This window comes from Somniosus microcephalus, unplaced genomic scaffold, assembly GCF_052327205.1.
Source record: "Somniosus microcephalus isolate GS21.2 unplaced genomic scaffold, FLI_Smic_1.0 unresolved_chr7, whole genome shotgun sequence".
NCBI lineage: Eukaryota > Metazoa > Chordata > Chondrichthyes > Squaliformes > Somniosidae > Somniosus > Somniosus microcephalus.
Window position 1 is genome coordinate 3,991,829 of NW_028225185.1, and position 22,363 is coordinate 4,014,191.

Here is a 22,363-nt window from a genome sequence, read left to right on the forward strand (position 1 = left end):
GGAATCTGGGGGTGAAGGGGAAAAGCGCAGGCTCCACTCAGGGGAGGTGAACTTTAACGGAGCAGACTGCCCAGGGAGACAGGCGGAGGCGCACGGTGTTGGCAGATTAAAAAAGGGAGCTGGGTAGCTTTTTGGCCACAGAGGTGAGTGAGGAGTGCGAGACAGGAGTACGGCATATGCCGAACACTGGGAGCAGTCAGGTCCCATTGCATTCCTGTGGCTGCGACTGCAATTCTGGCCTCTCGCGCACCCCACTGATTTCCATCGCTCCACCATTGGCGGCTGTGCCTTCAGCCACCTGGGTGCCAAGCTCTGGAATTCCCTCCCTAAACCTCTCCACCTCTCTCCTCCTCCTTTAAGACGCTCCTGAAAACCGACCTCTTTGAACCAGCTTTTGGTCACCTGCCCTAATATCTCCTTCTGTGGCTCGGTGTCAAATCTGCATCTGATTTACTCTCCTGTGAAGCGCCTTGGGACCAGTCGCTGAAGGTAAGCATGCAGATGCAGCAGGCGGTTAAGAAGGCAAATGGTATGTTGGCCTTCGTAGCGAGAGGATTCGAGTACAGGAGCAAGGATGTCTTGCTGCAGTTGTACAGGGCCTTGGTGAGACCACACCTTGAGCATTGTGTGCAGTTTTGGTCGCCTTATCTGAGGAAGGATGTTCTTGCCATGGAGGGAGTGCAGCAAAGATTCACCAGGCTGATACCTGGGATGGCAGGAATGACGTATGAGGAGAGATTGGGTCAATTGGGCTTGTACTCGCTGGAGTTTAGAAGAATGAGAGGGGATCTCATTGAAACTTATAAAATTCTAACAGAACTAGACAGACTAGATGCAGGAAGGCTGTTCCCGATGGCGGGGGAGTCCAGAACCAGGGGTCACAGTCTAAGGATAAGGGGTAAGCCATTTAGGACTGAGATGAGGAGGAATTTCTTCACCCAGAGAGTGGTGAACCTGTGGAATTCTCTACCACAGAAGGCAGTTGAGGCCAATTCATTAAATATATTCAAGAAGGAGTTGGATATATTTCTTAAGGCTAAAGGGATCAAGGGATGTGGGGAGAAAGCAGGGACCGGGTACTGAATTTGGATGATCAGCCATGATCTCATTAAATGGCAGAGCAGGCTCGAGGGGCTGAATGGCCTACTCCTGCTCCTACCTTCTATGTTTCTATGTTTTACCAGATTAAAGGCACTATATAAATGCAAGTCGTTGCTTCCGACGCCTCCAAACACTCCACCTTCCACCCCCCCCCCCCACCCCCCCCACACACAGCTCTACCATGTACCGATCGTGATGACCAGGTTCCTTTCGCCTTCGTCCCTCTCGTCATCGCTGACGGCCCCTTTATTCGCTTGCGGCGCCCCCGACGGCAAAGGCAGGCTGCGGCCCGGTTCGGTGGTGACCCCTGGTCCCGCGGGATGGCCAGGCCGTTCACTGGGCCCCGGGGAAGCTCCGGCCTCTGAGGTACCGCTGACTGCTGGAGGTACGTCCGGAGCCTGGCTATGAGCGGACAGGTCCCCTGAAAGAAAAATCACACGGCGCGAGTTAAAGGGCTTCAATGCGTCGAGCGGCTCCATCAAGCCTACTAGTAAATGCCAATATCTCACAACCCCACTTCCTCCCTTGCTGGGATTACATTGCAGGCATCTTCCCGGACCTCACCTGGAGCCTGGCATGGGAGACTGGTCAAGAAGGTGAGAGCCCATGGGATTCAGGGCAACTTGGCACATTGGATCCAAAATTGGCTTAGTGGCAGGAGGCAGAGGGTGATGGTCGAAGGTTGTTTTTGTGACTGGAAGCCTGTGTCCAGTGGGGTACCGCAGGGATCGGTGCTGGGTCCTTTGCTGTTTGTGGTGTACATTAATGATTAGATATGAATGTAGGAGGTATGATCAGTAAGTTCGCAGATGACACGAAAATTGGTGGGGTGGTAAATAGCGAGGAGGGAAGCCTCAGGCTACAGGACGATATAGACGGGTTGGTCAGATGGGCAGAACAGTGGCAAATGGAATTTAACCCTGAAAAGTGATGCATTTTGGAAGGACTAACAAGGCAAGGGAATATACAATGAATGGTGGGACCCTAGGAAGGACAGAGGATCAGAGGGACCTTGGTGTGCATGTACATAGATCCCTGAAGGCAGCAGGACAGGTAGATAAGGTGGTTAAAAAGGCATATGGGATACTTGCCTTCATTAGCCGAGGCATAGAATATAAGAGCAGGGAGGTTATGATGGCGCTGTACAAAACGCTAGTTAGGCCACAGCTGGAATACTGTGTGCAGTTCTGGTCGCCACACTATAGGAAGGATGTGATTGCATTGGAGAGGGTGCAGAGGAGATTCACCAGGATGTTACCTGGGCTGGAGCGCTTCAGCTATGAAGAGAGACCGGACAGGCTGGGGTTGTTTTCCTTGGAGCAGAGAAGGCTGGGGACCTGACTGGGGTGTACAAAATTATGAGGGGCATAGATAGGGTAGATAGAAAGGAACTTTTCCCCTTAGCAGAGGGGCCAATAACCAGGGGGCATAGTTTCAAGGTAAGGGGCAGGAGGTTTGGAGGGGATTTGAGGAAAAACTGTTTCACCCAGAGGGTGGTTGGAATGTGGAACTCACTGCCTGAAAGGGTGGTAGAGGCAGGAACCCTCACAACATTCAAGAAGCATTTAGATGAGCACTTGAAACGCCATAGCATACAAGGCTACGGACCAAGTGCTGGAAAATGGGATTAAATAGACAGGGCTTGATGGCCGGCGCGGACACGATGGGCCGAAGGGCCTCTTTCTGTGCTGTATGACTCTATGCTGGGAGGCTACTATCGCAGCCAAGCCCGATCCCATCCTCACTGGCCATCCACACTCTTCCCGGCTAGGGTCGCGGGTCAGGTCTAACCCAGGGCTGCTGGGGGGGGAGGATTTGTTTCATTCCACTGCCGTCCTGGGTGAGAACGACTAACTCCGCACAGAGGAATCTGGAACCTGCGCTGCCTTCACCTGCTCAACCGTCGCGAGGGAACATGGTCATAATCTGGGATTAACTGCCGGTAATTGGCCAGTATGTTGGCCTTCGTAGCGAGAGGATTCGAGTACAGGAACAAGGATGTCTTGCTGCAGTTGTACAGGGCCTTGGTGAGACCGCACCTTGAGTATTGTGTGCAGTTTTGGTCGCCTTATCTGAGGAAGGATGTTCTTGCCATGGAGGGAGTTCAGCGAAGATTCACCAGGCTGATACCTGGGATGGCAGGAATGATGTATGAGGAGAGATTGGGTCGATTGGGCTTGTACTCACTGGAGTTTAGAAGAATGAGAGGGGATCTCATTGAAACTTATAAAATTCTAACAGGACTGGACAGACTAGATGCAGGAAGGATGTTCCCGATGGTGGGGGAGTCCAGAACCAGGGGTCACAGTCTAAGGATAAGGGGTAAGCCATTTAGGACAGAGATGAGGAGGAATTTCTTCACCCAGAGAGTGGTGAACCTGTGGAATTCTCTACCACAGAAGGCAGTTGAGGCCAATTCATTAAATATATTCAAGGAGGAGTTAGATATATTTCTTAAGGCTAAAGGGATCAAGGGATATGGGGAGAAGGCAGGGACAGGGCACTGAATTTGGATGATCAGCCATGATCTCATTGAATGGCGGAGCAGGCTCGAGGGGCCGAATGGCCGACTCCTGCTCCTATCTTCTATGTTTCTATATTTGCCCCTGAACGTCGTCGTCGCCGTGTGAACAGCGAGCGCCAGTTCGGAGGGGGAAGAGGGACCCAGGCCGTTCCCTGCAGGAAGGGAGAGGCAGCCCGGGGCTGCTCTCTTCCGCCTCCCGCTGGCCCGCTTTGGAGCAGCATCAGCCGGGAACCTGGGAGCAGATCACCTGCAGTGGGAACGGTGCAGAGAGAGAGAAAATCACCCTGAGGAATAGGCGCCTCCCTCCAATCCACCATCAGAGGCCCCGATCTTTGGGAAACCGCCCCAACAACAGCTCTACCTTCCTTACAGACGTACGGAACAGTGACAGGCAGGTAAAGTCCCCCAGGTCCCTCCGGCCTGTCCCACACCACTGTGCACCACAATATATACACACCGGGAGAGGCAAAAAAAAACAGACACAAACCTAGGCCAATTTGGGTGGGGGGGGGGTGGGGGGCGTTGAAAAAATCTGGGAAATTCCGCTCCGACCCATCTCGGCAATCCATACTAGTCCAGGAGATGGTTCTGGCCCTGCCTTCATTACGAGCTGATCTCCACCCCAGCCAGAAACAGGTCCCACTCTCGTGTGAAGGAATTCAGCGTATCGGACTCCACCACACCAGGCAGCAGCCTGTTCTCCAGAGGTTCACTATCCTCCGGGGAAAACGTCAAAAACCATCCCTTCGATCATGTCGACGAGGCCTCTCCCTTAATCTTCATGCTCCTTGTCCTCCTGTCCCCCATTGGAAGGCATTCCGAGACCTTCCTCTGGGTGAGGGGCGCGATAGCAATGCAACTTGCTCTGGAAAGGGAAGCAATTATTCGAAGCGAGGCTACCCCCGGATTCACACTTTTCTGACAGTGAACCGTCGGCCGCGGCTCAGTGGGGAACACTCGCGCCTCAGGGTCAGAAATCCGTGGGTTCGAGTCCCACAGACTTGAGCGCATCATTCAGGCCGACACTCCCAGCGCCAGTACTGAGGGAGCGCCGCACTGTCGGAGGGGCGGTACTGAGGGAGCGCCGCACTGTCGGAGGGGCGGTACTGAGGGAGCGCCGCACTGTCGGAGGGGCGGTACTGAGGGAGCGCCGCACTGTGGGAGGGGCGGTACTGAGGGAGCGCCGCACTGTCGGAGGGGCGGTACTGAGGGAGCGCCGCACTGTCGGAGGGGCGGTACTGAGGGAGCGCCGCACTGTCGGAGGGGCGGTACTGAGGGAGCGCCGCACTGTCGGAGGGGCGGCACTGAGGGAGCGCCGCACTGTCGGAGGGGCGGCACTGAGGGAGCGCCGCACTGTCGGAGGGGCGGTACTGAGGGAGCGCCGCACTGTCGGTACTGAGGGAGCGCCGCACTGTCGGAGGGGCAGTTCTGAGGGAGCGCCGCACTGTCGGAGGGGCGGTACTGAGGGAGCGCCGCACTGTCGGAGAGGCGGTACTGAGGGAGCGCCGCACTGTCGGAGGGGCAGTACTGAGGGAGCGCCGCACTGTCGGGGGGCGGTACTGAGGGAGCGCCGCACTGTCGGGGGGGCGGTACTGAGGGAGCGCCGCACTGTCGGAGGGGCGGTACCGAGGGAGCGCCGCACTGTCGGAGGGGCGGTACCGAGGGAGCGGCGCACTGTCGGAGGGGCGGTACCGAGGGAGCGCCGCACTGTCGGAGGGGCGGTACCGAGGGAGCGCCGCACTGTCGGAGGGGCGGTACCGAGGGAGCGCCGCACTGTCGGAGGGGCGGTACCGAGGGAGCGCCGCACTGTCGGAGGGGCGGTACTGAGGGAGCGCCGCACTGTCGGAGGGGCGGTACTGAGGGAGCGCCGCACTGTCGGAGGGGCGGTACTGAGGGAGCGCCGCACTGTCGGAGGGGCGGTACTGAGGGAGCGCCGCACTGTCGGTACTGAGGGAGCGCCGCACTGTCGGAGGGGCAGTTCTGAGGGAGCGCCGCACTGTCGGAGGGGCGGTACTGAGGGAGCGCCGCACTGTCGGAGGGGCGGTACTGAGGGAGCGCCGCACTGTCGGAGGGGCAGTACTGAGGGAGCGCCGCACTGTCGGGGGGCGGTACTGAGGGAGCGCCGCACTGTCGGGGGGGCGGTACTGAGGGAGCGCCGCACTGTCGGAGGGGCGGTACTGAGGGAGCGCCGCACTGTCGGAGGGGCGGTACCGAGGGAGCGGCGCACTGTCGGAGGGGCGGTACCGAGGGAGCGCCGCACTGTCGGAGGGGCGGTACCGAGGGAGCGCCGCACTGTCGGAGGGGCGGTACTGAGGGAGCGCCGCACTGTCGGAGGGGCCTTCTTTCAGATGAGATGTTAAACCGAGGCCCCATCTGCCCTCTCAGGTGGACGTAAAAGATCCCGTGGCGTAGCTGAAAGAGGAGCAGGTGGGGGTGCGGCGGGGGGGGGGGGGGGGGGGGGAGTTCTCCCTGGTGTCCTGGGGCCAATATTTATCCTTCAATCAACATCACTAAAACAGATGATCTGGTCATTATCACATTGCTGTTTGTGGGAGTTTGCTGTGCACAAATTAGCTGCCGCGTTTCCTACATTACAACAGTGACTACACTTCTAAAAGTACTTCATTGGCTGTACAGCGCTTTGGTATGTCCCGAGGTGGTGAAAGACGCTGGAGTAATGCACATCCTGTCTTCCGAACCCCAATAATACGCGGCCTGCCCCTCACCTGCTGACCGGTTGTCTCTGGCATCATCTCCTGGTGCCACGCCTGCCGCCGCGGTTTCACCATCGCCGCCTTGCGTTGCTTCGTCAGATTGGCGGGCTCCCAACGCCCCGGGGTCCTCACCCACCCGCCGCGGCGAAGCCCGCTGGTCCTGTTCCGCGCTGCCGCTGGGCTCGGGTGCCGCTCGGGGGGCCTGTGCTCCCCGTCCCGGATCCTGGCGGTTGGCATCACCTCGGGTGTCGGAGACGGCCGGTGACTCGGCGGGCATTTGCGGCGGCACCGCCACGCGATTCTTCCCGTCCCCCTTCCCGCAGTCTCCTCCGCTGCCTGATGGTCGGGCGGGCGGGCACGGAGGCTCCTCTGTCCGGGCGCTTTTCGGCCTCTGCGGCGAACCCGGCGACGCCGGTGCCTTCCTCTTGTGTGCGGGCAGCATCGTCCCTTCCGCTGCTCTGTAAAGACAAAGCACATCTCAGGGTGAGTTCCCGTGCGAGAAGTCAGTGCTGGAGCCTCGAACACATCCTCACGTCACTAATCCAACAGTACCTGCCCAATCATAGAATGATACAGCACAGGAGGAGGCCATTCGGCCCCTCGAGCCTGCTCCGCCATTCAATGCGATCATGGCTGATCATCCAAACTCAGTACCCTGTCCCTGCTTTCTCCCCATATCCCTTGATCCCTTTAGCCTTAAGAAATATATCCAACTCCTTCTTGAATATATTTAATGAATTGGCCTCCACTGCCTTCTGTGGTAGAGAATTCCACAAGTTCACCACTCTCTGGGTGAAGAAATTCCTCCTCATCTCTGTCCTAAATGGCCTACCCCTTATCCTTAGACTGTGACCCCTGGTTCTGGACTCCCTGGCCATCGGGAACATCCTTCCTGCATCTAGTCTGTCTAGTCCTGTTAGAATTTTATAAGTTTCAATGAGATCCCCTCTCATTCTTCTAAACTCCAGCGAGTATAAGCCCAATCGACCCAATCTCTCCTCATACGTCATTCCTGCCATCCCAGGTATCAGTCTGGTGAATCTTCGCTGCACTTCCTCCATGGCAAGAACATCCTTCCTCAGATAAGGCGACCAAAACTGCACACAATACTCAAGACCCCACAGCCCTGCAAATGTTTTCCCCTTCGAGTATTTCTCCAATTCCCTTTTGAAAGTTACTATTGAATCTGCTTCCACCGCCCTTTCAGGCAGCGCGTTCCAGATCACAACAACTCGCTGCGTAAAAACATTCTCCTCATCTCCCCTCTGGTTCTTTTGCCAATCACCTTAAATCTGTGTCCTCTGGTTACCGACCCTCTTGCCAGTGGAAACAGTTTCTCCTTATTTACTCTATCGAAACCCTTCATGATTTTGAACACCTCCATCAAATCTCCTCTTAACCTTCTCTGCTCTAAGGAGAACAATCCCAGCTTCTCCAGTCTCTCCACACAACTGAAATCCCTCATAATAACAGAAAATGCTGGAAAAACTCAGCAGGCCAGGCAACATCCGTGGAGAGAAATAGAGTCAACGTTTCGGGTGAAAACCCTTCGTCAAGACTAAAGAAGCACAGGAAATAAAATAGATTAAAAGGCCAGGCTGGGAGAGAACAAAAGAGAAGTGAAGAGACATTAAGAGGTTTTCAAAACGAGACGAGATGGTGATGGGACTAGTAGAGACAAAAGACAGCTCAGATTAGGTGTGAAATGTGCTGGCAGAATGGGAGACAGCTGCCATGTGGGAGAGAGAAAAAATATAAGTAAAAATGTAATAGGGGCAGAGGTTATGATCTGAAATTGTTGAACTCGATATTGAATCCAGAAGGCTGTAAAGTGCCGAATCGGAAGATGAGGTGCTGTTCCTCGAGCTTACGCTGAGCTTCCGTGGAACAATGCAAGAGGCCAAGAACGGTGAGGTCCGAGTGGGAATGGAGCGGTGAATTAAAGTGACAGGTGACCGGAAGCTCGGGGTCACCCTTACGGACTGAACGGAGGTGTTCCGCAAAGTGATCACCCAATCTGCGTTTGGTCTCCCCAATGTAGAGGAGACCGCATCGTGAGCAGCGAATACAGTATACTAGATTGCAAGAAGTACAAGTAAATCGCTGTTTCACCTGAAGTCCCTCATCCCTGGTACAATCTCCTCCGCACCCTCTCCAAGGCCTTGACATCCTTCCGAAATGCGCTGTCCAGAATTGGACACGATACTCCAGCTGGGGCCTAACCAGCTTTTTAAAAGGGTTTAGCAATAACTTCCTTTTTTTTGTATTCTATTCCTCTATTAATTAAGCCAAGGATCCCGTCTAATTTTTTTTTTTTTTTTTTTAAACTGCTTTCTCAACTTCTCCAACCATTTTCAAAGATTTGTGTACATACAACCCCCAGGTCTCTCGGCTCCTGAACCTCCTTTCAAATTGTTATAATTTCCTTTATATTGCCACTCCTCATTCTTCTTACCAAAATAGATAGCTTGCAACTTTATTTTTTAACATCTGTGTCCTTTCTTCCCCCATCAAAATCTTCCAGCAGACAGCGTCAGTACGTAAAGGAAGACATTTATCAGTCCGCGGGCACAGTAATAACACGCCAGTGAGGCAACACATAAAGACGAAACAGAATTCGCAATCTAAATCACTGAAGTTGCGTCACAGGTTAGCAAGGCCATTAAAAATGTAAACCAAACACTAGGGTTTATTTCTAGAGGGATAGAATTGAAAAGTAGGGAAGTGATGCTAAACCTGTATCGAACTTTGGTTAGACCACACTCAAAGAGTACTGCGTACGGTTCTGGTCGCCATATTATAAAAAGGATGTAGAGGCACTGGAGAGGGTGCAGAGAAGATTTACAAGGCTGATACCAGAAATGCAAGGGGATTCATATCAGGAAAGGATGAACAGGCTGGGTCTCTTTTCTCTTGAAAAAAGGCTGAGGGGTGACCTAATAGAGGTCTTTAAAATCATGAAAGGTTTTGATAAAGTGGATACAGAGAGAATGTTTCCACTTGTGGGGGAGACCAGAACTAGAGGCCATCAATATAAGATAGTCACCAAGAAATCCAATAGGGAATTCAGGAGAAACTTCTTTACCCAGAGAGTGGTGAGAATGTGGAACTCGCTACCACAGGGAGTGGTTGAAGCGAGGAGTACAGATGGATTTAAGGGGAGGCTGGACAAACACATGAGGGAGAAGAGAATAGCGGGTTACGCTGATAGATTTAGATGAGGAAAGACGGGAGGAGGCTCGAGTGGAGCATAAACGCCGGCATGGACTGGTTCGGCCGAATGGCCTGTTTCTGTGACGTATCTCCGATGTAATCCTTTGTATGTAACCCCGCTTGAAAACCCCACAGTATGCACACAACATGTATTTATACAGTGCAACTGCACAGCTCAGCGGGAATGTTAGTAGTCGTCAACGTTATAATGTTGGAAACGGAGCTGCCAATTTGTGCACAGCAAGCTCCCATAAAACAGCAATGAGATACTGATCAGATAATGTTTTACTGATGCTGGACAAGAAATAAATATTGGCCATCAGATAAATATTGGCGGTACTGAGGTAATAATAAATCTCGGAGAAGCGAACTAAACAAAAAAAAACGCTCGAGTTCGTGGAATCTTGCTGTCCGCGCATCCTTACCACCTTCCCCGCCCCTCCGGGCCGAGCTGTCGGAGGAGCGGTACTGAGGGAGCGCCGCACTGTCGGAGGGGCCATACTGAGGGAGCGCCGCACTGTGGGAGGGGCGGTACTGAGGGAGCGCCGCACTGTGGGAGGGGCGGTACTGAGGGAGCGCCGCACTGTGGGAGGGGCGGTACTGAGGGAGCGCCGCACTGTCGGAGGGGCGGTACTGAGGGAGCGCCGCACTGTCGGAGGGGCGGTACTGAGGGAGCGCCGCACTGTCGGAGGTGCGGTACTGAGGGAGCGCCGCACTGTCGGAGGGGCGGTACTGAGGGAGCGCCGCACTGTCGGAGGGGCGGTACTGAGGGAGCGCCGCACTGTCGGAGGGGCGGTACTGAGGGAGCGCCGCACTGTCGGAGGGGCGGTACTGAGGTAATAATAAATCTCGGAGAAACGGACTAAACAAAAAAAAAACGCTCCAGTTCCTGGGATCTTGCTGTCCGCGCACCCTTACCGCCTTCCCCGCCCCTCCGGGCCGCGCCCAGCCCCAGAGGCCTGAAGCCTGGGGCCTAGCGCCCGGCCTTACCTTCCCGCCCGTTTCCCCGGCAACCGCGGCCTCCCCGCCTCAGCCTTCCGACTGCCCCCCAGCTCCCGTCACTTCCGGCCTCCGGCTGGAGCCCCGCAACCGCCGCACAATGGTTCCGGGCCCCAGCCAGACATCTCTTCACTTGTCTTAATTTCAATTACTTTTTAATCTATTGATCTGTGTTATTAAGTTAATTTACAAATGTTTTTTAATTTAATGTGAAGAATCGATTGATCTGTATTATTAAACTAATTTACAAATGATTTTTAATTTAATGTCAACAATTTATTGATCAGTATTATTAAACCAATTTACAAATGATTTTTAATTTAATGTAAAGAATTTATTGATCAGTATTATTAAATTAATTTTAAAATTATTTTTAATTTAATGTCAACATCAAAGACGGACACCTCAGCACTTCACTCTACCGCAAGCCCACGGACAACCTCAGGATGCTCCACTTCTCCAGCTTCCACCCTAACCACGTTAAAGAAGCCATCCCCTATGGACAAGCCCTGCGAATACACAGGATCTGCTCAGACGTGGAGGAACGCGATGGACACCTACAGACGCTGAAAGACGCCCTCGTAAGAACGGGATATGACGCTCGACTCGTCGATCGACAGTTCCAACGGGCCACAGCGAAAAATTGCATAGACCTCCTCAGAAGACAAACACGGGACACAACCAACAGAGTACCCTTCGTCGTCAAGTACTTCCCCGGAGCGGAGAAACTACGCCATGTTCTTCGCAGCCTTCAACATGTCATCGATGATGACGAACACCTCGCTAAGGCCATCCCCACACCTCCACTACTCGCCTTCAAACAGCCGCCTAACCTCAAACAGACCATCGTTCGCAGCAAATTACCCAGCTTTCAGGAGAACAGCGACCACGACACCACACAACCCTGCCACAGCAACCTCTGCAAGACATGCCAGATCATCAACACAGATACCATCATCACACGTGAGGACACCACCCACCAGGTACATGGTACATACTCATGTGACTCGGCCAACGTTGTCTACCTCATACGTTGCAGGAAAGGATGCTCCGGAGCATTGTACATCGGCGAGACCATGCAGACACTGCGACAACGGATGAACGGACACCGCGCAACAATCGCCAGGCAGGAGTGTTCCCTCCCAGTCGGGGAACACTTCAGCAGTCAAGGACATTCAGCCTCCGATCTTCAGGTAAGCATTCTCCAAGGCGGCCTTCGAGACACACGACAACGCAAAATCGTCGAGCAGAAACTGATAGCCAAGTTCCGCATCCATGAGGACGGCCTCAACCGGGATCTTGGGTTCATGTCACACTACATGTAACCCCACCTGACATAGGGTAATCCAGACTCGAGTTGTCGTTGGCTTGTTCTCTCCACACAGATGCGGCCGGACCTGCTGTGATTTCCAGCAAAAAAAATGTTTTTTGTCTGTTTTTTTGTTTTTCATACAGACCCCAGCATCTGCAACATTTGACCCCTTGTGACCCCACCTCATTGTTCTTTGATGTAATGTTTTCCTGACTGACCTGTTTGGACACCATTTACACCTTTGATTGCTGTGATTATCTCTCTGCCGAGGTGCGATAAATGGCAGTTAGAAAGATTACCTGTAAACATCTGACATGATTCTCTGACTATATAAGCTGTGTCTTTATGCATTTCTCCACTTCACCTGACGAAGGAGCAGCGCTCCGAAAGCTTGTGATTTCAAATAAAGCTGTTGGACTATAACCTGGTGTTGTGTGATTTCTAACAATTTATTGAGCAGTATTATTAAACTAATTTACAAATTAGTTTTAAAGAATTGATCTATATAATTAAATTAATTTACAAATGTTTTTTAATTTAATGTAAAGAATTTATTTATCGGTATTATTAAACTGATTTACAATTGTTTTTAATTTAATGTCAACAATTTATTGATCGATATTATTAAACTGATTTACAAATTATTTTTAATTTAATGTAAAGAACCTATTGATCGATATTATTAAGCTGATTTACAAATGAATCAGGTTTTAATGTAAAATTGACAACTGAGTTGTTATTTTAATATTAAAGTGATTTAATGCTGAATTTTTATTTTAATGTAAATAATTCACTCTAACAAGTGTCAATGTGCTCTTCCCGTCGATTATTACATTTATTCATCAGTATTATTAAATGAAAGAAAGACTTGCATTTCTCCAGCGCCTTTCACAACCACCGGACGTCCCAAAGCACTTTACAGCAAATGAAGTACGTTTTTTGAAGTGTTGTCACTGTTGTAATGTAGGAAACGCGGCAGCCAATTTGCGCACAGCAAGCTCCCACAAACAGCAATGTGATCATGACCAGAGAATCTGTTTTAGTGATGTTGGTTGAGGGATAAATATTGGCCCCAGGACACCGGGGAGAACTCCCCCTGCTCTTCTTTGAAACAGTGGCTGTGGGATCTTTTACATCCACCTGAGAGGGCAGACGGGGCCTCGGTTTAGCGTCTCATCCAAATACTAATTTACAAATGAATCAGGATTTAATGTCAAATTTACAGCTGATTTTTTAATTTAATATTAAAGTGATTTCATGGTGATTTTTTCAATTTAATGTGAAGAATTCTCTCTAATGAGAGTCAATGTGCTCTTCCCATTGATTATTCAAATTATTGATCGGTATTATCAAGCTGATTGACAAATGAATCAGGATTTAATGTAAAATTTACAACATTTTAAAATTTAATATAATGAGTTCTATAATGAGAGTGAATGTGCTCTTCCCATCGATTATTACATTTATCTATTATTAAACTGATTTACATCAATGGACTGGTCAGGTGGACAGAACAGTGGCAATTGGAATTCAGCCTGGAGAAGTGTGAGGTGATGCATTTGGGGAGGGCTAACAAGGAAAGGGAATACACTATAAATGGTAGGACACAGAAGTGCAGAGGATCAGGATTTAATGTAAAATTTACAACATTTTTTAATTTAATATAATGAATTAATGTAATGAGAGGGTTTGAGTACAGGAACAAGGATGTCTTGCTGCAGTTGTACAGGGCCTCGGTGAGACCACACCTCGAGTATTGTGTGCAGTTTTGGTCGCCTTATCTGAGGAAGGATGTTCTTGCCTTGGAGGGAGTGCAGCGAAGATTCACCAGGCTGATACCTGGGATGGCAGGAATGACGTGTGAGGAGAGATTGGGTCGATTGGGCTTATACTCGCTGGAGTTTAGAAGAATGACAGGATCTCATTGAAACTTATAAAATTCTAACAGGACTAGACAGACTAGATGCAGGAAGGATGTTCCCGATGGTCGGGGAGTCCAGAACCAGAGGTCACAGTCTAAGGATAAGGGGTAAGCCATTTAGGACAGAGATGAGGAGGAATTTCTTCACCCAAAGAGTGGTGAACCTGTGGAATTCTCTACCACAGAAGGCAGTAGAGGCCAATTCATTAAATATATTCAAGAAGGAGTTAGATATGTTTCTTAAGGCTAAAGGGATCAAGGGATATGGGGAGAAGGCAGGGACAGGGTACTGAATTTGGATGATCAGCCATGATCTCATTGAATGGCGAAGCAGGCTCGAGGGGCCGAATGGCCAACTCCTGCTCCTATCTTCTATGTTTCTATGTTTCTCTCATCACATTTAAAAAGTACAGGAAACTTTGTGCTATCCGGAGGTGAGCTATCCGGCAATCTGGAGCCACCGGCAAAAATCAGCAGCCCTTTTTTATTCTTCTTGGTTTTTTTTTTTGCTTTGTTTGAACAGTCAAGCTGTGCAAGGTCTGTAGCTATAGCAACAGCTTCAGCTACAGAGCTTTAGGGCCACACCCGAGTGTTTAGAAGCTGTTGCTGAGCAACAGTGTTTGTTGTCAAATACGGAGATAAGAATCTCCGTATCTCTCAACATTAACTCTGGAGAGTACGGCAGTTTTGAGGCAACGGCAGCAGCTCGGTCCCGTGGGTGCCGGATAGCACAAAGTTTCCTGTACTTGGATATGCTACAGAGCTACGGCCCAAGAGCTGGACAGTGGGATTAGGCTGGGATCTCTCTTTGTCGGCCGGCACGGACACAATGGGCCGAATGGCCTCCTTCTGTGCCGTAAATTTCTATGATTCTATGATCTTTCGATTAGGCACTTTACAGCCTTCTGGACTCAACATGGACTTCAACAATTTCAGACCGTAACCTCGGGCCCTATTTTGTCACATTACAGCTGTTGATGATTCTGCCGTCCCCATTTACACCTCCTCCAGACCCACCTTTTGTTTCCTCACTTGTCCCGTTATCATCCTCGTTTGCCTCGCACCATCATCCCTTTTGTCATTTAATCTCTCCTGCCTTCCGCCCGATCACAGACCTTTCCTTTTGTTCTTTCCTCCCCTCCCCCCTCTCCCTGCCCCGACACTTGCTTAAAACCGGTTCCATCTCTAACGTTTTCCAGTTCTGACGAAGGGTCATCGACCTGAAACGTTAACCCTGTTTCTCTCCCCACAGATGCTGCCTGACCTGCTGAGCATTTTCAGCATTTTCTGATTTAATTTTGGTGTGAAGAATTCTCTATAATGAGAGTGAATGTGCTGCAGTATGTACCATGAAGACGTAAAATGCGCAAGACATAGGTTACAAAATGTGAAGTTCCCTCTACACTGTCCCATCAAACACTCCCAGGGCAGGTACAGCACGGGTTAGATACAGAGTAAAGCTCCCTCTACACTGTCCCCATCAAACACTCCCAGGGCAGGTACAGCACGGGGTTAGATACAGAGTAAAGCTCCCTCTACACTGTCCCCATCAAACACTCCCAGGGCAGGTACAGCACGGGTTAGATACAGAGTAAAGCTCCCTCTACACTGTCCCATCAAACACTCCCAGGGCAGGTACAGCACGGGTTAGATACAGAGTAAAGCTCCCTCTACACTGTCCCCATCAAACACTCCCAGGGCAGGTACAGCATGGGTTAGATACAGAGTAAAGCTCCCTCTACACTGCCCCATCAAACACTCCCAGGGCAGGTACGGCACGGGTTAGATACAGAGTAAAGCTCCCTCTACACTGTCCCATCAAACACTCCCAGGGCAGGTACAGCACGGGTTAGATACAGAGTAAAGCTCCCTCTACACTGTCCCATCAAACACTCCCAGGGCAGGTACAGCACGGGTTAGATACAACAACAACTTGTATTTATATAGCGCCTTTAACGTAGTAAAACGTCACAAGGCGCTTCAGAGGAGCGTAAATCAGACAAAATTTGACACCGAGCCACATAAGGAGATATTGGGACAGGTCAGGTCGGTTTTAAGGAGCGTCTTAAAGGAGGAGAGAGAGACGGAGAGGTTTAGGGAGGGAATTCCAGAGCTTGGGCCCAGGTGGCTGAAGGCACGGCCGCCAATGGTGGAGCGATGGAAATCGGGGAATGCTCAAGAGGCCGGAATTGGAGGAGCGCAGAGATCTCGGAGGGTTGCGGGGCTGGAGGAGATTACAGAGATGGGGAGGGGTGTAGGGGCTGGAGGAGGTTACAGAGATAGGGAGGGGTGTAGGGCTGGAGGAGGTTACAGAGATAGGGAGGGGTGTAGGGCTGGAGGAGGTTACAGAGATGGGGAGGGGTGTAGGGGCTGGAGGGGGTTACAGAGATAGGGAGGGGTGTAGGGGCTGGAGGGGGTTACAGAGATAGGGAGGGGTGTAGGGGCTGGAGGAGGTTACAGAGATAGGGAGGGGTGTAGGGGCTGGAGGAGGTTACAGAGATAGGGAGGGGTGTAGGGGCTGGAGGAGGTTACAGAGATAGGGAGGGGTGTAGAGCTGGAGGAGGTTACAGAGATAGGGAGGGGTGTAGGGCTGGAGGAGGTTACAGAGATGGGGAGGGGTGTAGGGGCTGGAGGGGGTTACAGAGATAGGGAGGGGTGTAGGGGCTGGAGGGGGTTACAGAGATAGGGAGGGGTGTAGGGGCTGGAGGAGGTTACAGAGATAGGGAGGGGTGTAGGGGCTGGAGGAGGTTACAGAGATAGGGAGGGGTGTAGGGGCTGGAGGAGGTTACAGAGATAGGGAGGGGTGTAGGGGCTGGAGGGGGTTACAGAGATAGGGAGGGGTGTAGGGGCTGGAGGAGGTTACAGAGATAGGGAGGGGTGTAGGGGCTGGAGGAGGTTACAGAGATAGGGAGGGGTGTAGGGGCTGGAGGGGGTTACAGAGATAGGGAGGGGTGTAGGGGCTGGAGGAGGTTACAGAGATAGGGAGGGGTGTAGGGGCTGGAGGAGGTTACAGAGATAGGGAGGGGTGTAGGGCTGGAGGAGGTTACAGAGATGGGGAGGGGTGTAGGGGCTGGAGGGGGTTACAGAGATAGGGAGGGGTGTAGGGGCTGGAGGAGGTTACAGAGATAGGGAGGGGTGTAGGGGCTGGAGGAGGTTACAGAGATAGGGAGGGGTGTAGGGGCTGGAGGAGGTTACAGAGATAGGGAGGGGTGTAGGGCTAGAGGAGGTCACAGAGATAGGGAGGGGTGTAGGGGCTGGAGGAGGTTACAGAGATAGGGAGGGGTGTAGGGGCTGGAGGAGATTACAGAGATAGGGAGGGGTGTAGGGGGCCGGAGGAGGTTACAGAGATGGGGAGGGGTGTGGGGGCTGGAGGAGGTTACAGAGATAGGGAGGGGTGTAGGGGCTAGAGGAGGTCACAGAGATAGGGAGGGGTGTAGGGCTAGAGGAGGTTACAGAGATAGGGAGGGGTGTAGGGCTGGAGGAGGTTACAGAGATGGGGAGGGGTGTAGGGGCTGGAGGGGGTTACAGAGATAGGGAGGGGTGTAGGGGCTGGAGGGGGTTACAGAGATAGGGAGGGGTGTAGGGGCTGGAGGGGGTTACAGAGATAGGGAGGGGTGTAGGGCTAGAGGAGGTCACAGAGATAGGGAGGGGGAGCGAGGAAGCCGTGGGGTGGATTTGAACACATGGATGAGAATTTTAAAATCGAGGCGTCGTTTCACAAGATTCCGGTTTCATTGTGGTTTTATATCTCCGCGTGACCCCGCTCACCACCAGTTACCACAATTTGCCGCGGTGGGGATTTGATCTCACAATCTCTGCATTGCTGACCATTACCAGAACCACTACACTACTGTAGTGTATGTACTTTGCAGAAGGAACTATATTCTGCAGCCCCTGTATACTGCAGTACCAGTAGTGACCACCCCTGTATATAAGCCTGTGTAGTAACTTTTGCATAGTAGTTCCAGGTTGTCTCCATTCAGTAAAGACCTGTTATAACCAACTCCTGCAGTCCGTGTCTCAATTATACACGGACATAATACTGGCGCCGAGCAGATCCAAACTTACCTACAGTCTGCACCACCTCATGGGGATCCATCCCTGAACCGAAGTTATCAGAGGTCGAGGCCAGAAGGAAGAAAGAAACAGAAGAAACGGGCGTCGACTGTGGACATCCGCCTCTGAGTCAGCGGAGCTGAAGATTTGCAGGAGAGGCTGTTGAGAGCGGGGCTTGGTTATCCTGTCGATGGTGCTTCAGCTAATCGGGCTGGTGGCAGGTAGTACACTGATCCTTACTGGGCTGCGGCAGTCTAGAGCTCGATCGGATGGCTTTGCAACGGGGCCGAGCAGCGTTGTCGGGAAGAGGAGAGAGAGAGAGGGTGGAGCACACAGGGCGCGGCCGGTGCTACGAAGCCGGGCAGCGTACAGACCCGAGAAGAGGGAGGCAAGTGTCCCGCAGGGTTGCTCCGAAGACGGGGAAATAATAAAAATTAAAAGCGCAGAAAGCCGCGAGGAGCTGCAGTTTGCCACGGGAACCGCGGAGAGCGGCATTAGCAGCAGCGCGGAGGAAGTGCGCGAAGACCATAGGGCGTCGCCATCAAGGCATAAAATGCCAGCAACAGCGCTAGCAACAGCGGAGAAGACAGAAAGCGCGGGAGGCGCCATTTTGTTAAATCGGGGAAGAAGGCAAAGCGCGGGAGGCGCCATCTTAGATTTCCAAGATGCTGAAGACTGGCAATATCACTGCCTTCGATAATGCAATAGAAGACTGGACCACGTATGTGGAAAGAGTCGAGGTATATTGCGAGGCAAACGAAGTAGCCGATGAGAAAAAGGCATCGGTAATGCTAAACTTAATGGGCGCAAGAACGTACGGCCTATTGCAGGACCTGATTACTCCAGCCAAACCGAAGGCGAAGAGTTTTAATGAAATTGTTGCTATCCTACAGGAACACCTAAATCCTACACCGCTGCTGATAGCAGAAAGATTTAAATTCCACAGGAGAAATCAGCATAAAGATGAGAGCAATGCTGATTACCTTACGGAACTACGCAAGCTATCAAAGCACTGCCAGTTCGGAGCAGGACTGGCAGATACCCTACGGGACAAATTTGTCTGTGGACTCCTGAGTGAAGGAACCCAGAGGAGGTTACTCTCAGAGAAAGAGCTGACGCTAGATAAGGCTTTCAGCATGGCAGTATCGTACGAAGCAGCAGCAAGGGGAGCTGCGGAAATACAGCAAAAGCCACAGGAATACGGCACCCACGAAATGACACGGGGATTTGAAAAATGTTATCGCTGCGGCAGAACAACCCATGACCAGAAGGACTGCTGGTCCAAGGACAAAATATGCAGGCAATGCGGAAAGATGGGACACATTGCACGAGTTTGCAGGTCTGGGAAGAAGACCAACGACAACAAAAAGGCTACTAAGGAACCGTACAGGAAGGTACAAAAGATGACAGACAGTAGTTCCGAAGACCAGATGAGCGATAGTGAATCTGGGAACAAGAGAATAAGCTGTCTCAAACTTCACAACATAATCGCAAAAGAGGATCACCGAACCATTTGGGTCACCCTCACGATAGCAGGGTCCCAAGTCAAAATGGAATTGGATACAGGATCAGCTCTAACCGCCATGAATCGACGAGACTACGAGCGGCTATTCTCACACATACCCTTGAAAGAGACATCCATTGTCTTGAAGACGTATACGGGGCAAAAAGTATACCCCAGAGGAAAAATAAGGGTGCCTGTCGAATACAACGGCAAGGAAATACAGAAATTGTATCTGTACATACTGCAAGATGGTGGACCACCGTTATTGGGACGTGAATGGATCAGAAAGATAAGTTTAGACTGGCACTCCATTCAGGCACTGACGGTGGCTGGTAAAAAGGATGACGACGTCACTCCTGGACGATTGTCAACAATCTTAGCTAACGCCAAAGAGGTATTTCAACAAGAACTGGGAACTCTTAAAGGCGTAACCGCCTCGTTAAAAATAGAAGAGAATGCAATTCCCAAGTTTTTCAAAGCAAGACCGGTACCATATGCAATTCGCCCAGCCGTCGAGGCAGAGCTGGAGAATCTGGAGAATGCAGGCGTGTTATCTAAGGTAGACTGGAGCGAGTGGGCGACACCCATCGTTCCTGTCATGAAGAAAACGTTAAACAATAAGTCTGAGGAGCCAAGGAAGGTTCGCATCTGTGGGGACTTCAAGGTGACGGTGAACCCAGTCCTTCACACAGTACAATATCCTCTTCCGAGGATAGAAGATATCTTCGCCTCACTATCTGGAGGGAAGCGTTTTACAAAAATTGACCTAGCACAAGCATATTTGCAGATGGAGGTTGAAGAATCCTCTAGGAAGTATCTCACGATAAACACTCACAAAGGTCTTTACCAGTATAATCGACTGGTATTCGGAGTAGCATCAGCTCCGGTGATATGGCAAAGAGCGATGGAACAAGTCCTGCAAGGGATTCCGGGGACTCAGTGTTACTTGGACGACATCCTAGTGACAGGTGAAGATGACAGTGAACACCTTGCCAACCTAGAGCAGGTGCTCACTAGACTAAGTGAACATGGGCTACGAGCCAATCGCCCCAAGTGCGAGTTTTTTAAGAAACAGATATCGTATTGTGGCCACGTGATTGATGAAGAGGAGTTACATAAGTCCCCTGACAAAATTGAAGCGGTAGTTAAGGCTCCAGTGCCTGAAAATGTGTCGCAACTGAGGTCATTCCTCGGATTGGTGAATTACTACCATAAGTTTTTGCCGAATTTGTCCACAATTCTGCACCCACTGAACGCCCTACTACAAACGGGAGTAGCATGGAAATGGAGTGATGAATGTAAGCGGGCCTTTCAGAAGAGTAAGGACCTAATCACTTCAAGAGAAGTATTGGCTCACTACAACCCATCACTACCGATAAGACTGGCGTGTGATGCGTCTCCCTACGGCATTGGAGCGGTACTGTCACATAAATTCCTTGATGGGTCAGAGAGACCGATAGCTTTTGTGTCATGCTCGTTAACTTCAGCCGAGCGTAACTACGCTCAGATTGACAGAGAGGCCCTCAGCCTGGTGTGGGGGGTGAAGAAGTTCAATCACTACCTGCACGGTCAGAAATTTACTCTACTAACTGATCATCAACCTCTTGTCTCCATTTTCAACCCTCAGAAGGGCGTACCGATAATGACAGCACAACGGCTACAGAGGTGGTCCCTTTTCCTAGGGGCACACCAATATGACATCGAGTACAAAGGAACTAAACAGCATGGGAATGCTGATGGATTGTCACGCCTACCGTTGCCGACGGTGGAAGAAGAACTTGCAGTGGATCCAGTGGAGATATTCCACTCGACCATAGTCGAATGTCTCCCTGTGACGAATGCAACATAGAAAAGGAAACCCGAAATGACCCGACACTCTCCTGGGTCTATGATTTAACGGTGAAGGGATGGCCAGCACATGGCGAACCACTGCTGCCAGCATTCTCGCCGAGAAGAGAACAGCTGTCAGTGTGCAGAGGAACCTTGATGTGTGGATCCAGAGTAGTAATTCCACCCAAATTGAAGGATAGAGTGCTCAATGAGCTTCATGAGGGTCATCTAGGAGGGGTAAAAATGAAGAACTTAGCCAGAGCGTTTGTGTGGTAGCCGGGAATCGATAGAGAAATCGAAGAGATGACCAAGAGCTGTACAGGATGCCAGAAGGTCCAAAACGCCCCACCACAAGCCCCTCTACATCCATGGGAGTGGCCCTCATCTCCATGGCAAAGGGTGCACATTGATTTTGCTGGTCCATTTATGGACTCGATGTTTTTAATTGCGATGGATGCACATTCAAAGTGGCCAGAGGTAATAAAAATGCCCTCAACCACCACAGAAAAAACTATCACAGTCTTACGAACCATATTCGCCAGGAATGGGCTGCCTGAACAGATTTGCTCCGACAATGGACCACAGTTTGTGTCTGAAGAGTTCCGGAGGTTCTTAAAGAACAATGGTGTTAAGCATTACACATCCGCCCCATATCATCCAGTCACCAATGGATTGGCTGAGAGGTTCGTTCAAACATTCAAGAAGGCTATCAAGGCAATGTGTAATGAAGATATACCCCTACAACACAAGGTGGAGAACTTCTTGTTTGCCTACCGGAATGCGACACATGCGGTTACCAACCAAACTTCCGCCATGATGTTCTTCAATCGAAGACTACGATGCCGCTTGGATTTGGTTAAGCCAAACATCAGAAGAGATGTGGAGAACAGGCAGTTTCAGAATATGAATGAAAGGCCGACCAGGAGTTTTAAGATAGGTCAACCAGTTTTGGCCCGGGACTACCGCACAGAGAAATGGCAGCCAGGAACGATCTGTACACGGCAAGGACCTCTAATGTATACCGTGGACGTTGGAGAGAGCATTGTAAGACGCCATGCTGACCAGATTCTAGAGTCACTGGGAAACGTCAACTCCACACCACGATCTGATACACCTGGCGATGAAACCGAAGTACCAATTGCATCTACCTCAGAATCGGTGATATTGGAAGCAGACGAACCAAACAACG

General features: G+C 51.2%; 1 protein-coding gene across 2 annotated transcripts in view; it reads right to left on the bottom strand.

Annotated features, from left to right (window-relative positions):
* LOC147086404 (GON-4-like protein) overlaps window positions 1-10,610 on the bottom strand; it is a 101,404-nt gene extending 90,794 nt beyond the window's left edge. The window contains exons 1-3 of one of the 2 annotated variants that reach the window (XM_085978482.1): window positions 10,543-10,610; window positions 6,352-6,797; window positions 1,289-1,522 (exon numbers count right to left, since the gene is read on the bottom strand). In XM_085978482.1, coding sequence (XP_085834608.1) covers window positions 1,289-1,522; window positions 6,352-6,781 — 664 coding nt within the window. In that variant the 5' untranslated portion in view covers window positions 6,782-6,797; window positions 10,543-10,610. Of the gene's footprint in view, window positions 1-1,288; window positions 1,523-6,351; window positions 6,798-8,451; window positions 10,033-10,542 lie in introns of those variants that run through there. The other variant, XM_085978481.1, reaches the window with a different exon arrangement.
* Window positions 10,611-22,363: the final 11,753 nt, after the last annotated feature.